Source organism: Amblyomma americanum, chromosome 7 (assembly GCF_052857255.1).
Source record: "Amblyomma americanum isolate KBUSLIRL-KWMA chromosome 7, ASM5285725v1, whole genome shotgun sequence".
Taxonomy (NCBI): domain Eukaryota; kingdom Metazoa; phylum Arthropoda; class Arachnida; order Ixodida; family Ixodidae; genus Amblyomma; species Amblyomma americanum.
This window is the reverse complement of record NC_135503.1, coordinates 51,616,214-51,629,455: the sequence shown is the minus strand read 5'-3', so window position 1 is coordinate 51,629,455 and position 13,242 is coordinate 51,616,214. Positions and strand designations below refer to the sequence as shown.

The 13,242-nt window shown below is 53.5% G+C and overlaps 1 protein-coding gene across 1 annotated transcript in view; it reads left to right on the top strand.

Moving 5' to 3' along the window:
• Positions 1-788: 788 nt before the first annotated feature.
• The window catches only part of LOC144099107 (uncharacterized), a 23,953-nt gene continuing 11,499 nt past the window's right edge, over positions 789-13,242 (top strand). Inside the window, exons 1-6 of the mRNA XM_077632195.1 lie at positions 789-1,017; positions 1,080-1,194; positions 1,262-3,195; positions 3,267-3,475; positions 6,464-6,771; positions 10,627-10,925. Coding sequence (XP_077488321.1) covers positions 827-1,017; positions 1,080-1,194; positions 1,262-3,195; positions 3,267-3,475; positions 6,464-6,771; positions 10,627-10,925 — 3,056 coding nt within the window. The 5' untranslated portion in view covers positions 789-826. The remainder of the gene's footprint in view (positions 1,018-1,079; positions 1,195-1,261; positions 3,196-3,266; positions 3,476-6,463; positions 6,772-10,626; positions 10,926-13,242) is intronic.

Here is a 13,242-nt window from a genome sequence, read left to right as displayed (position 1 = left end):
AAATAAATAACAGAAATATCATGCGTCAGTGGACTTTAACCTAGCGTGATTAATAACCAATCCTGAAATATTCTGAAGTGTTTTATCATTAATCGTCTTGGCTAGTACTCCGTTGTCAACTATTTCTTCAAAAGCAGCAGAAACAAAATTTTTAAAGAAAATAAAAGCGATGAATATAGAGTAAGTAATTCAGTATTTCCAAGCATGTAGTATCAGTGGTATCAAAAAGCGAACATTAAAAGCACGGTGCTCTCAGCAGTGCTACTTTGAACCTCTTATGGGCACATGTCCATAACGCCAAACTCACCGTACGCGACATTTTGTAAAGTTGGCTTCTCCACAATAAACGTTTGCTTGCAGAAAAGCTAGTTTTGCAGAGCATAACGCCAGCGAGAATTGGCTCCTATGTTGACTTATATTGACACTAAATGATAATGAGATTTATACTTTCCGAGATTGTTTAGTGACTTCGTGAGCAGTCTACTGAAGTGGTCTGATGCTACAAGCCTGAGCCTCACACTACTTCGCCAGATTAACATTGCCCGAATATCATCACCCTGGCGTTTCCCTCGTTCGGCATAATAATGCTATAGTACTTCAAAGCTGCCTCGTTATCGTTCAGAACGCCGTGAGTCGTTGGCGCTCGGTTCAATTTCCCGCCCCAGAAATCGTTCTCGGCGCGATGCCACCAGGCGTCCCAGCGGCGCGTCGACCGTAGCGCCTCCGCGCGGGCGTACGGCGGAGCGGGCGTCGCACTTCGACCGGCGCCTGCGCGCTGTGTCCGCAGCGGTGGCGGCCGCAGGCCTCGCGCGGCCATCTTGCGGGCATGGGAAACGAGGCGAGCGCCGAGCTGCCGCCGGGCCGGGCGGCAGCGGCGGCGGCGGGGCCGCGAGGCCCCGCGGCGCCACCCGACCTCGACCTGAGCAGCTTGTCCGAGGCCGAGCGGGCCAAGATCCTGTCGGTGATGGCCCGCGCACAGGACCTGGAGGAAGCGGCGCCGACGCCGCCACCGCAGCGGTAAGTGCCGCCGCCGCTGCCGCTGCTGCCCACTGCGAGAGAGTGCATGCTGCTGCGCGCAGGGAGCGATGCCCGCTGTGCGGCAACTCCGACCTGGAGCTGGCCTGCCGTTGCGTGGACTGCGGACGCGCGGCCTGCGCACGATGCGGCTCGGCACTGCCCCAGCCGGACGGCAAGGTGAGGAGCGCGCGCGACCCGCGGCGGCGGCGGCCGTCGCTCAGAGGCCCCTGCCCCGCCCCCGCAGAGGCCCTGGGTGTGCATGGAGTGCCAGTCCAAGTTCCGCCAGTCACAAGAGGCCCGGCGTCAGGACGGCTTCCGGCAGACCCCGGCTGCGATGTCGCAGGCGCCCCCGCCTGCGGCGGCCGCGCAACAGTCCCCGCGGGCCGCCGCCGGCGTGCAGCAGTTCGCGACGTCGCAGTCCGCGCAGCGTGCATCCGGCATGCAGCGGGCCATGCAGCCGGCCGTCGTGCAGCCCGCACCTATGCAACCTGCAGCTACGCAACCTGCCGCCACGCAACCTGTCGCTTCGCAGCCTGCCGTGCAGCAGTTTACCACGCCGCAGATGACCGCCACGTCGTACGGCACGACTCAGCAGCACGCCGAGCCGCAGCAAGTTTCCTCCTCTCCCGCGCTGCAGCGAGCCTCGGCGCAGTCCGCTGTCGCGCAGCAGCAGCAGCACCAGCAGCAGCAACAGCAACAACGCGCCACCACCGTGCAGTCGACTTCGGTGCAGCAGCAACAGCAGCGGGCCGTCGTCCAGCAGCACATGGACGCCCAGCCCGCGGCCGCCGCGCAGCAGCCGGCCGCGACCAGTGGAGCGCAGGCCGAAGAGGCGGCACAAACCGAAGCGGACGAGCAGGAGGCCGAGCGAAGGCGGATCCAGCGCGAGGAGCTTGAGAGGCACCGACGCGAGCAAGAGGAGCAGCGCCAGGCCGAGATCAGCCAGGCGGAGCAAGAGCGCCGGCTCGAGCGCATGCAACAGGAGCAGCAGCGCAGGCTTCAGGCTCTCGCCTCGAGGCCGCCGCCGCCGCCGGTCGAGGAAGAGGAGAGCGACGAGGAGGAGCTGCCCGCCGAGGTCAACGAGCCGAACGCTGAGCCCGCCGAGCAGGAGGCGGCCGAGGACAAGCTCGCCAACAGCACGGGTGGCATCCCGCGCACGGTGCCGCTTCCGGGTCGCGCCGACTGGTCGCCCGTGAGCGACCTGTCCCCCATACTGGACGTGTCGCCGTCGCTGGAGGCCGCCGAGCAGGAGTTGATGGCCCAGTTCCACGAAGAGCGCCGCATGCCTCGAGCCACCAGCGGAACCATCTCGGGCATGCTGGCAGACTTCAACAAGGCCCTCAGCCTGGCCTCGCCGCCACGCACGCCGCGTCGGCTGCCCGAGCCTTCGCCACCCGTGCCGGCTCCGCGATGCCTGTCTGCGGCCGCCGCGCCCTGCAGCCCGTCGGTGACCCCAGAGCCGGCCGAGTCGCCGGCCAGCAGTGAGCCGGATGCAAAGGTCCGCCGCCGGCTCCCGCCGCTGCCGCGAGACCAGGAGCCTGTGCCCGCACGCCGCGCCAAGGACCGCGCGCGCGTGCTGTCGGCGCCGGAGAGGCCCAACAGGCCGCAGCCGCCCCCGCGAGCTTGCTCGGTGGACGGGGGCCTGGCGGCGTCCTCCGGTGGTGCCGGCGGGATGAGCGGCATCAGCACGGTCGGCTCGGTCGGCCTGGCCAACACGGTCAGCACGGCCAGCTCCGCTGCCGGCGCGGTCGGGAGTCTCGGCAGCCTCGGGGCTCTCGGGACTCTGGGTTCGGTCGGCACCGTCGGTTCCATGGGCACTGTGAACACGCTGGGCACGGCGATCGGCACAGTAGGTAGCATGGGCACGGTGAACGCAATGGGCACGGTAGGCGGCACCATGGGTAGCGTGGGCAACATGGGAACAATGGGCACCGTAGGCACAGTGGGCACCGTAGGCAGTCGTCTTCCTTCGTACATGAACTCGCTCAAGCAGCAGCTGCGTGAGGAACTGCGCAGCGTCACCGACGAGCGGCGGCGCCTGCTGGAGCTACGCGACCGGGACATGCGCTCCGAGGGAGACCTGGCCGCTCTGCTAGGCTGGTCCGGACGGCGCCGGACGACCGCGGCCGACCAGTCCTGGGCGACCACGGCCGAGCCGCGACGCTCTGCCGCCTCCGGGTAAGAGGCCGGTATGCCCGCTGCGGCATGTCTCTCCGCACTGCGCACTTACACTGCGCGCCTTCGCACAGGCCGGACCCGTGGCGGACGCGGAGACGCGGCGACAAGAGCCGTAAGCCACGCTCGTGGCATCCTTCGCCGTACGGCTCCGAGGACGAGGACGACAGCTGCGAGCAGAGGAAGGCCTCCATCAAGGCGGAGATCGCCAAGCGGCGCCAGCAGATCGAGGAGAACGCGCGCCTCCACGCCGAACTCTACAAGCTGGCACGGCTACGCCAAGGTGAGGGGGAAGGGGAGACTTCTCACTGGGGGTGGCCATCAAAGAGTGAGACGTGCAGTGCTGTGGGCTGACACTTTCGAACAGATGTGCGTTTGTGAGCAAATAGATGGTTATACAAGGTGTACGTTTCGCTAGTAGACGTTCGGTTAATGGGTAGCCGATCTGTCGGACTTGTACTACACATTCGGAAGAGTGTGTGCTCTTGAGTCTAGAGATGAGCCTGAAGCGTACACTTGGCGAAATCGAACAAGGTGTGTGTTTCTCAAAACATGGCCGACTTTGCGTGTCCACTAGAACCGTGGATGCTACTGCAAAAGTTTGTGCAATGGACACACTGGAGGAAGGTATTTTGAGGACCGGTTTCAGGGAAGACAACGTGCTGCGGCCATGGTCCGATGATCGCCGCCCGCACTATCTTAATGGGCAGGGACAGGGAGTATACTTAACGAAAGATTTCTAGCATACCGCCTAGAAATATTTCGCTCGCACTTGAGTGGGAACAACACCATGCGCAAATAAAAGTTAATGGCCGACATTCCGGTGGTATTGCTCCTTTCCGATTTATATTAATGAAATGGTGTCACGTAATCCAATGCGCAGCACTGCGGCTCGCACCCATGCGTCCATGCACCGTAAATATTTTCAGACAGCTCTTAGTCGGTCAGCCGTAAACCTTTCTCGCCATTCGCAAATATTTCTCCGGAGATGCTTTGGAGGTGTGGCTTCCCCATCAAAACCGCTAGCCGTAGATTGTTTACGTCGTGCAACACTTGAATGTAAATGCAGAACCAGTCCAGAATACGTATCAACGAAGACGAGCACGTGTTCTGCCACTTGGTGAAGGTTTGGCTGCTGTGCTGGCATCGTGACTGAAACATAGAAATGGGTGAGAGAACTGGAGGGTGTACGCAGTTTGACAGAAAGTTAAACGTATATCTCACTTTCATCTACATACTCTTGTGTACGTGTTTATGGGCACATGTGTGCACACACGCTCCGCGATGTGACGGCGTATCTGTGTGTCATCACCGATTTCGTTTTCTAATATGTATTTTTTTTTATCTGCATCTTGTGAAAAGACAGCAGAGTTAAGAAAATGTGGCAGAAGCCTGGTTCAACTTTCATTGCGTTCCTCTTGTCGAGCTACAGGTCAAGACATTCTTAGAATTTTTTCGCAAAAAATGCCTTTCGGTTTTCGATTTTTGCGGCGCAGTGTATGTTGACATATCTAGAGTGAGAAGAACATTTCATACAATAAATTTAAAATTCACAAATTTGTGAAACAAAGAATGTCTTGACCTGTAGTATGGTCCGACAGGAGTGCGAAACAAACGGGGTCACGAGACAATTTTTTTAGGGTACTTCCCGGACGATTTCAGCAGCGGAACTTCAGGACACCATAAAAATTAGGTGTACAAGCGGATACAACAATTAAAAAAAATCAACACCACTAATTAGGCCGACCCAGTCGGCCCACAAGTGCGGCTTGTAAATATTAGCTCATGCTTCATTACGTGGCTAACATCACAAAGCTGTCTCTATAACGGACATTCCGTAATAGTAGCCCATTTCTCTTTACTGTATGAGTGTACACGGTAATTTTAATGGTTGCCATGTTTGTGTTCTGAGCTCTCCAAAGCTATACACAGACTGTGAAATTCGTCACAGTCGATGACTGCTCTAAGGCTATGCCAGCTTTTTTTTTCATTTATTTTCCAGCAGAATCTATCCGCAACCTAACTACGTTACGTATTAATAAAGAGGGGGAAGGAAAGGTTTAGAAGGGAGTCAGAAAACTGGCTCAGTCACGCCGTAAAGTACTTTTTCTTTTTTAAACATACGTCAAACTGCGTTTTATTTCTAGCGACAAGTTATCCCTGTTTATTGCAGATCTTATGCAAATAATTTCCGGGCACGTCCCGCAAATTAATAGCACTCACGCACTCATTAATGGCAGCTCTTTAGAGCCTGCAGGTGAGCTTCTCAACATAGGTAATGAAGCCACCATATAATTGTCAGTCTACTTTTAACTCCATCGAAAGATAATTTTCAGCACAGAAAATTAGGGAGATTCTATACGCAAACTGTCTGAAGAACATTCACTTAAATAATTATAAACTGCAGTGTAATACATCATTACAAAAGTAAACGCAATCAACGATTATTTAAATGTACTTCTGTACTCAACACAGCAAAACATTGAACACAATAAATTATCCAAGAAGTAGCGTGCGCCTTTCGGGAGTTCCAAAATTAGTATTAACATCAAATATATGTGTCCTTAGCTATAAGACAGATGCATTTTTGCAGAATTTATCTGTAATGCGAGGAATTGGTCTCCTACACACGAAAGCACGGGAGTCGCCTATACGTTCACTGGATATGCAGCCGAATTCAAGCAGCAAACTGTCTCATCATTTACGAGACAGATGTAGTCGCGGCTGCCGCGCTCGGTGGAGAAAAAAAAAGGGGGGCGACCGCCTCCCCTGTTTTGGGGTCCCTGCGTGTCTGAATGTATGCGTGTTTCTTTTTCCACGGCTCCTTCGTGAACTTGCCACAACCTCTCCATGCTTTCCTTTCCAATTTAGTGTAGCGGGTTTTAACGAACTCTATTTCTGTCTTGCTGCCGAGATTGAGATCGGCCGCATTTCGGCGCGTGCGAAATGCAAGAACGCCGGAGTGCTGTGAGGTCAGTGCACGCTGAAGAATGCCATGCAAGCGGTCGAAACCAGTTTGGAGTTCCCAGCATGGTGACTCGAGCTGTCCATGAGCGGCTTCAGGATTCTAAACCCTGCATACCATACCATACCGTACCACGCCACGCCCTATCCTATTCTATCCTATCCTATTCTATCCTGTCCTGTCCTGTCCTATCCTATCCTATCCTATCCTATTCTTCAGAGGCATGAGTGATCGGTTAATACTTTTCTTCAGATGGTTAAATGTACGTAGTTGGCTTAACGCCCCTTTTTTCTGCGTCGCGACCAGCCGATAGCGGCGTGTCGCCCGACCTGGGCATCGTGACCAGCGGCGGCGGCGGCAGCGTGCTCGAGGCCATCGACCAGGTGCTGCGCCAGGAGAGGCGCCGCTGGCCCGCCGCCTCCTCGGCGCCCAACGACGAGTCCATGGTGGGCATGATGCACTGCGGCGCGAGCGCCGAGGACCGAAGCATGGCGCTCATCGCCTCCACCTTCCCGGACTCGCCCATGTCCTCCGAGGACGAGGAGGAGCCGCCGGCCATGCCCCTGCTCCCGGACATGCCTCGCCGCCGGCGCCTGCACCACATGATGCAACAGGTGACCGTGGCGGTGGCGATGGTAGTGTACAAGGATCGAGTGATGACGTCTACAGCTCAGTCGGGAGACGTCATTTTGCACATCAGCTTTTTGTTTTCACATGTAACTGTAGAGTGCATTCGAAGGTACTAAATTATGAGTTAGGCTAAGACTTCCACGCTTGGCAGAGGTATATTCTCCGGCGCCTTGGCCCGCACACCCGAAAAAAAAAAATGTTGCCACTTCCAACAGTACGGCAGCGGCTTGGGTGCCAAATAGCGTTGTTGACAATCACCCTAAGCGGGTGAGCCTCCGTAGTGGTACCCTTGATGGTGGTGAAATGACGGGGAATATCTTCTTTCTGCTCGTCGTCGTCTTGTTGGTCATCTTCGCAAATGGAAGGGTAGTCAAGTTACGAGTGGAAGGGCGGTGATGCGCGCCTCGTTTGTTAAAGTGTCCGGGCAGCCCGCGCTCTTGGCTGGTAACCGCCGACATCAGGACAAACAGCTGCGTCAGGCGTCCGTTAAAAATGCCATGTTTAGTAAAAGGCGCTTTGCTTCCGTATTCAGTATTTCTTCCGGGTAGGACTGAAGACAGAAAGAGCGGTGGCACCCAAGTGTCTAAAGTATCTATGTAGCTCGACGCTTAAGGCAAATATGAACAGGGACATGAGCAGAAAGAAATCGTAAGGGTGCAGCTATACTGGCGCTCAGAGAGCCGAAAGGCGTGTTTGCTAGCATGTGAGCCCCATCGATGGTATCGGATAAAAAAAAATTGATCTGAATCACTGAACGGTTTGCGGCAACTCAGAAAGTTGTAGATATACTACCTTCGTGTAGGGAAGCGAAGACTGCAGAGAGGACATTACCTTTTCCATGGTCTTCCTTCCGTGGCCTTCGGATTCTTCGAGGTCGAGGCTTTCGAGCTAGGTTTACGGAATCAGTTTTAACTGCCGTTGAGCCCATGACAATAGGCTCCATTCGCATAAAGCATCAGGCTACAGATTCGTAATCGGTGTGGTGTGAACGCTTACACTTTTATTTCTTTATATACAAGGCAGACGAAAGGCTTTACTATTGTCTGCGATAACCCAAGGCGACGCGGGCAGAGCGAACTTCACCACAGAACGCCCTCTCACAAACGCCAAAGCAACCCGGCTCTGCAGTCGGTGTCTACGTGTCGGCTGTCGACGCGAGAGCCGGTCGCCAACGCATGAGTCAGGGGGGATTCCCCTTTGAGTGCAGAGTTCCCTGCATGTCACCCCGATTAGCGCTTAGCTGTAGCGAGCACGCGCGGGCAACCACAAAGAAAATAGCAACACGAGTCGCCACGCGCTTCTGCAACACGGCAGCGTTTTTACTCTGCACCACGTGCCAAGTGAAAACATTTGCCGTACGTTGCAAAACTGTGAAAAACACTGGGCGCCAATGGTTGACGGGGCGTGGGGGGGGGGGGGGGGGATTTTACATTAACGCTAACGGAGCAGCCGCTGCCGTACACTTCTGTTGTGGTTAAACATGGTGAGGAGAAATTTCTCTTTTACTGTCAATAAATAAATGGCCCGGGGGGGGGGGGGGGGTCCAACTACTAGATCTTCACTGGGATGAAGCAGTCCAGACTCGCACACACACACACGCGAGTGCATAGTCATGGACAAAAGTTTGCGGATTTTATGAAAACCAAAACAAACAAAAAAACATGTGTTGCCTCGTTAGCCAGTCAGCTGGTATTCTTCCAGAGTATGGAGTATGCATGTCTCTTCGTGCTTCAGTGCTATTCACTGACCTGCTTCGCCTGACCCCATAGAATTATTTGACTTTTTCCTGCGAACTCGCACACAGTGAACTCCTGTCCATGAGTGTACGTGTGCAAAGATGTGGAGCAGTATACTATGGTGCTGTAACTATGGTACTACTGTGGTTTATATGGTGCCCAAAGTTGGTGCCTGGCGAAAAAGCTCGGAATGAGACTTGAGTGGCGTGCAGCGGGTTAAAAAAAGAAAGAAAAGAAAACGATAGGTCCAAAGTTAGGGGGGCGAAACCGAGCAACGCGGATTAGAGAACAAAAGCGAGCAGACAATGTTCTAGTTGACATTAGCAGGAAGTGGCCTTGAGCGGAACATGCAGTGCCGCATGTTGGGAAGTGTACTAGCGACGGCTCATACGACTGGCGGATCGCAGAGGTGGCTTAGTGGCTCGAGCATCCGCCTCGCATGCGGGAGGCGCGGGGTTCGATCCCCAGTAGAGCCGGGCACCTACCGGTTTCCAAAGGGTACAAGCTTTCACTTGGCCTGATGGTCGGCTTCTCCGGGTTGAAACGCCTCGGAAAATGGGTCTTTGACCCCAGCTTGTGTAGACCGAAAAACACCTTGAACCATGGCGTTCTTTGACCAGAGATGTCCTTGCGCCTTTGAAATTTATCATCATCATCATCATACGGCTGTGCTCAGTGGAAAACACTGTCCCGCAGTAAAGTTCGCATAGCCACGATAATTATGATCACGACGACGAGGCTACACAAAATCACGTGTTTTATAGTCTTTAGAGTCTTGTTCGTTTGAAGGAAACGATTTCCTTTGTTTTTGAAAACAACTTGGACGTAGAGCCACCGGTATCGTTTTAATGGTAGCGTGATGGGGGCTGCAGTGCAGGAGAGCTGGATGGGAAAGAGTGAAAAAAGATATCGGGCAAAGGAAGGGGAAATAAAGGACGACTCTGTGATGTAGATAAACGTGTCCAGGTTGTCTGTAATTGCTGCAAGTCTCCATATGAGTCACTGAAAAAGGTCATCAAAGGTTTGGGCCTGCTGTCCGGTGTCACTAAGAGCGCCGGGCCGACGCCGGAGCTGAAAGGCAGGCCCTATAGATTCCCGCTAGGCTTGGGGAAATGGAGAAGGCAGTGATCGACGGGAGAGTATATATATATAGCCTTCAGACGGAGTCATCCAGCCTTGCTAGCGGGAGTTGGTATTGGTAGACGATTGTGGGGTAATTACGTCCTCCGTCGTTTGAACTCTTTCCTCAGTGCTCCGCAAATGGCTTCCGCAGTTTCCCCGATAAGAGATTTCTAAGAGAAGAATCCTTGATTAAAGACACAACCGCCTACCCTATTGTGTCGAAACTGCACTTCGGCGATTCTTGCGCCGAAGAAAGCTTGCGCGAAGTTTGCTGCCCCATCCAGATGCGACTTGCCAGCGAGCATAAAAGCTCGAAAAGGCGCCGCGGGACACAGAAGGTCGGCGTGCTGAGGTATAGAAGAGAAGATATAAAAGAGGTTTCCAATAAGCTTTGCTTTTTGGCTGTAGTTTTTCTTCATTCTGCGATGAAATCTAAATGTGTTAGATTCAGATGAGAGGTAGTAACGTCTTCTTTCCCAGGAGCACATCATTTGTCGACACAGTCCTCACATGCGGCGGTGCAGTTACGCCAACTGAGTGCTAGTCACTAAACTAGGCATGCCCACGCTGTACACCACAGAATTATGGGAAGACAAAAGACTGGAATACAAGCGTCGTCGAGCACATGGCCTACAACATGAATGGCATCGCAGTGGTGACTTAGTTGTCTACTGGCATCCGCCTCGTTTGTGGGAGGCGCGAGCTTCGATCCCGACTGTCGCCAGGTGCCTACCAGCTTTCCCATGTGTACGATGTTTTACCCTGACCTGGTTCTCTGTTTCCTCAGGAGCGAGATGCTGGAAAAAAAAAGAAATAAGGGGGCGGTCTTTTTTAACCTGACCTAGCACAGACCGAACCCCTTATGCCTTGGCGCTCCTTGAACAAAGTGGCCACGCGCCATTAAAAACCATCATCCACCAGCATCAATACAACACTGTCACGTCGATCGAACGAAGTAGCTTTGCTCGTCCGCGGTCGCAGGAGCCCGAGCTGGACCTGGTGGGCGGCGGCGGGGGCAACGCCCGGCGCGTGCTGCTCACGCGCGACCCTCGCCGGGGCGGCCTGGGCGTGCGCGTGGTGGGCGGCAAGCGCATGAGCAACGGCCAGCTGGGCGCCTACGTGGCCCGCGTCGGCCGCCCGGACACCCTGGGCCAGCTGAGCGAAGGGGACCGCGTGCTCGAGTGGAACGGCGTGCCGCTCACCGGCAAGACGTACGAGCAGGTGCAGCGCGTCATGGACACGCACAACACCGGCGACGAAGTAGAGCTGCTCGTACAGAGGTACGTGTTCACTATGCACACACGGGTGCTTTCTCACACGCCACTTGAGACACCTGCGCGACAACTGCGGACGCGAGGAAAAACATTAAACACATCTTCTTGGCAGCCGACCGCGGCGACTGCGTTTCGATGGAGGCGAAACGCTAAGGCGCCCGTGTGCTGTGCGATGTCAGTGCACGTTAAAGATGCCCTGGTGGTCGAAATTACTACCGAGCCCTCCACTACGGCACCTCTTTCTTCCCTTCTTTCACTCCCTCCTTTCTCCCTTCCCTTACGGCGCGGTTCAGGTGTCCGCCGATATATGAGACAGATACTGCGCCATTTCATTTCCCTCAAAACCAATTATTATTATTATTATTATTATTATTATTATTATTATCTTCTTGGCTTGTCTCAGCAGATTTCAGCAGATTTGGCGTGCATATACATACACAGCAAAATTTGATTCTATATATGTATTAACTGCTGCGGGAACTCGTGCTCGAACTTCGTACACACAGCTCGACGAAAAAACAGTAACGATATTTTGTTCAACTCTCTTATCACTTTTGGTCGAGAAAATATAAGAAGGCGGACATTTATGAGTCCAAAATTAAGGCATTGGCGAAACCGAGTAGGAGGGGACATAAAAAAAAAATCTGCGGCATCTTTTGATTCGGCTGGGGGCACTCTGCCGTTTTTTTTTTTTTGTGGTAAGAGAGTAAAAAGGAGAGATATGAGAAGGAGAGGTGTGGGGAAGACTTAGTGCAAACATCAGCCAACAGCTACAGCTCCAAGAGATCGCTCAAACTCTGCGCATTCAACCTTTTGCGTGCGCACTATACCCCTCTCTTTCCTCCTCCTCTTTGACCCTTTCCACCTTTTACATCTGTAGGATATAAAACCAGACTCAAGTTGAGCTAACCTCCGAGCGTTTCCTTAGCCAGCTAGCTGTGTTTATGACTGCGCACGTTATGCCGGCGTTAAATTTAACGTGTACAGGACAATTAAAACGCGAACACAAAAATACGGAAGGGTTAACGGCTCAAGAGAAAACACAGGCTTGCGAAGAGCAGTCATAGCACCTTAAAAGAGGAAATAGTCTACGCGCCGAATACTATAGAATCTCGTTTATGCTGTTGGCGTTTCAGTTGTCCTGTTAGTGTTTTGAGCCCGGAAGTATAGCCTGAGTACACTTGTACAGAGCCCTCGAGCAGTTTACTTAGAGGGCTACAAAAATCTAATTTTGCAAAGCTGATGGTTTTGAGGTAATGCTCGTGAGCCCCTGGCTACTGATTTTATGCGGTTCTACTTTCGCGCAAGTGCTGCGCCTACAATCTAAGAGCTGCAGCGGGGAGTTGCTTTGTCTGCAGAGCAGTATTAAAAATTGTCACTAACAACACACACTACTCAAGCGACCAGTCTCTCTCGAGTAGTAAATGACTCTGGGAGGATTTGCATGAACGAAGACAAGGCAGATTCGTGGGCATAGCAAAAAAAAAAGAGAAAACTTTTACTATCTTCCGTAGCTTCTTCTCCGCGTGCGCGACTTTTACCTTGAATAAAGGAGAAACCACGTGACAGCTATGACGTCACTCGGCCGCCGCCGCCGAAACCGAGCGCTCGCCTCTGCCTTGTCACGTGACAACCATGACGTCACTCAACCGCAGCTAGGCCGGGGCCGTGCGCTCCGATCTGCCTAGATAGCCTCCGCTGCCTCGCGGCCGGTGCCAACGGATTGCAACAGCTCGGATTGGCGAACCGCCACTAATAATTTTGCGCAACGCATTCTGCCGCCTTCAAAAGTTTGTTTCTGTGCTGCTGACGTAACAAAAGTTACACATCGCATCACAAAACTTGCACTAACACTCGGAACTCCATGCTTTTCAAATGTGGTCCTCAGAAAATTACTTGAAGGGACACTAGAGGGAAACATCAGCGGAAACAAGAGGCTACGCTGGACTTACGGATTTTGCGGGCACACCACAAGCGTTTTTTTTTCTTTTTCTGCGCGAAAAGTAGACTGCGCTGCTGAGAAAATCAAAAAAAAGAAGCTCGCGACTTCACCCTGTTACACCCTAATGAAACGCGGGTGCCGCTGCGTCAATCTTATCTCCGCCGTAGCTCTCTCAGTGAGTGAATAAAAACGAACGAAAACAAAGCCGTTTAACATGCCAATCGTACAATCCCTTCGTTACAATGTTTGTCGACAGATGGTGTCACCGTGTTATTTAGCACGAAGCCCTGTTAAAGGGGCCCTGAAATGATTTTGGTGGTCATATTACAATACAACAAATGTGTAGAGGTGGTCTTTGGGAGTATTCGAATCATGTTTAGC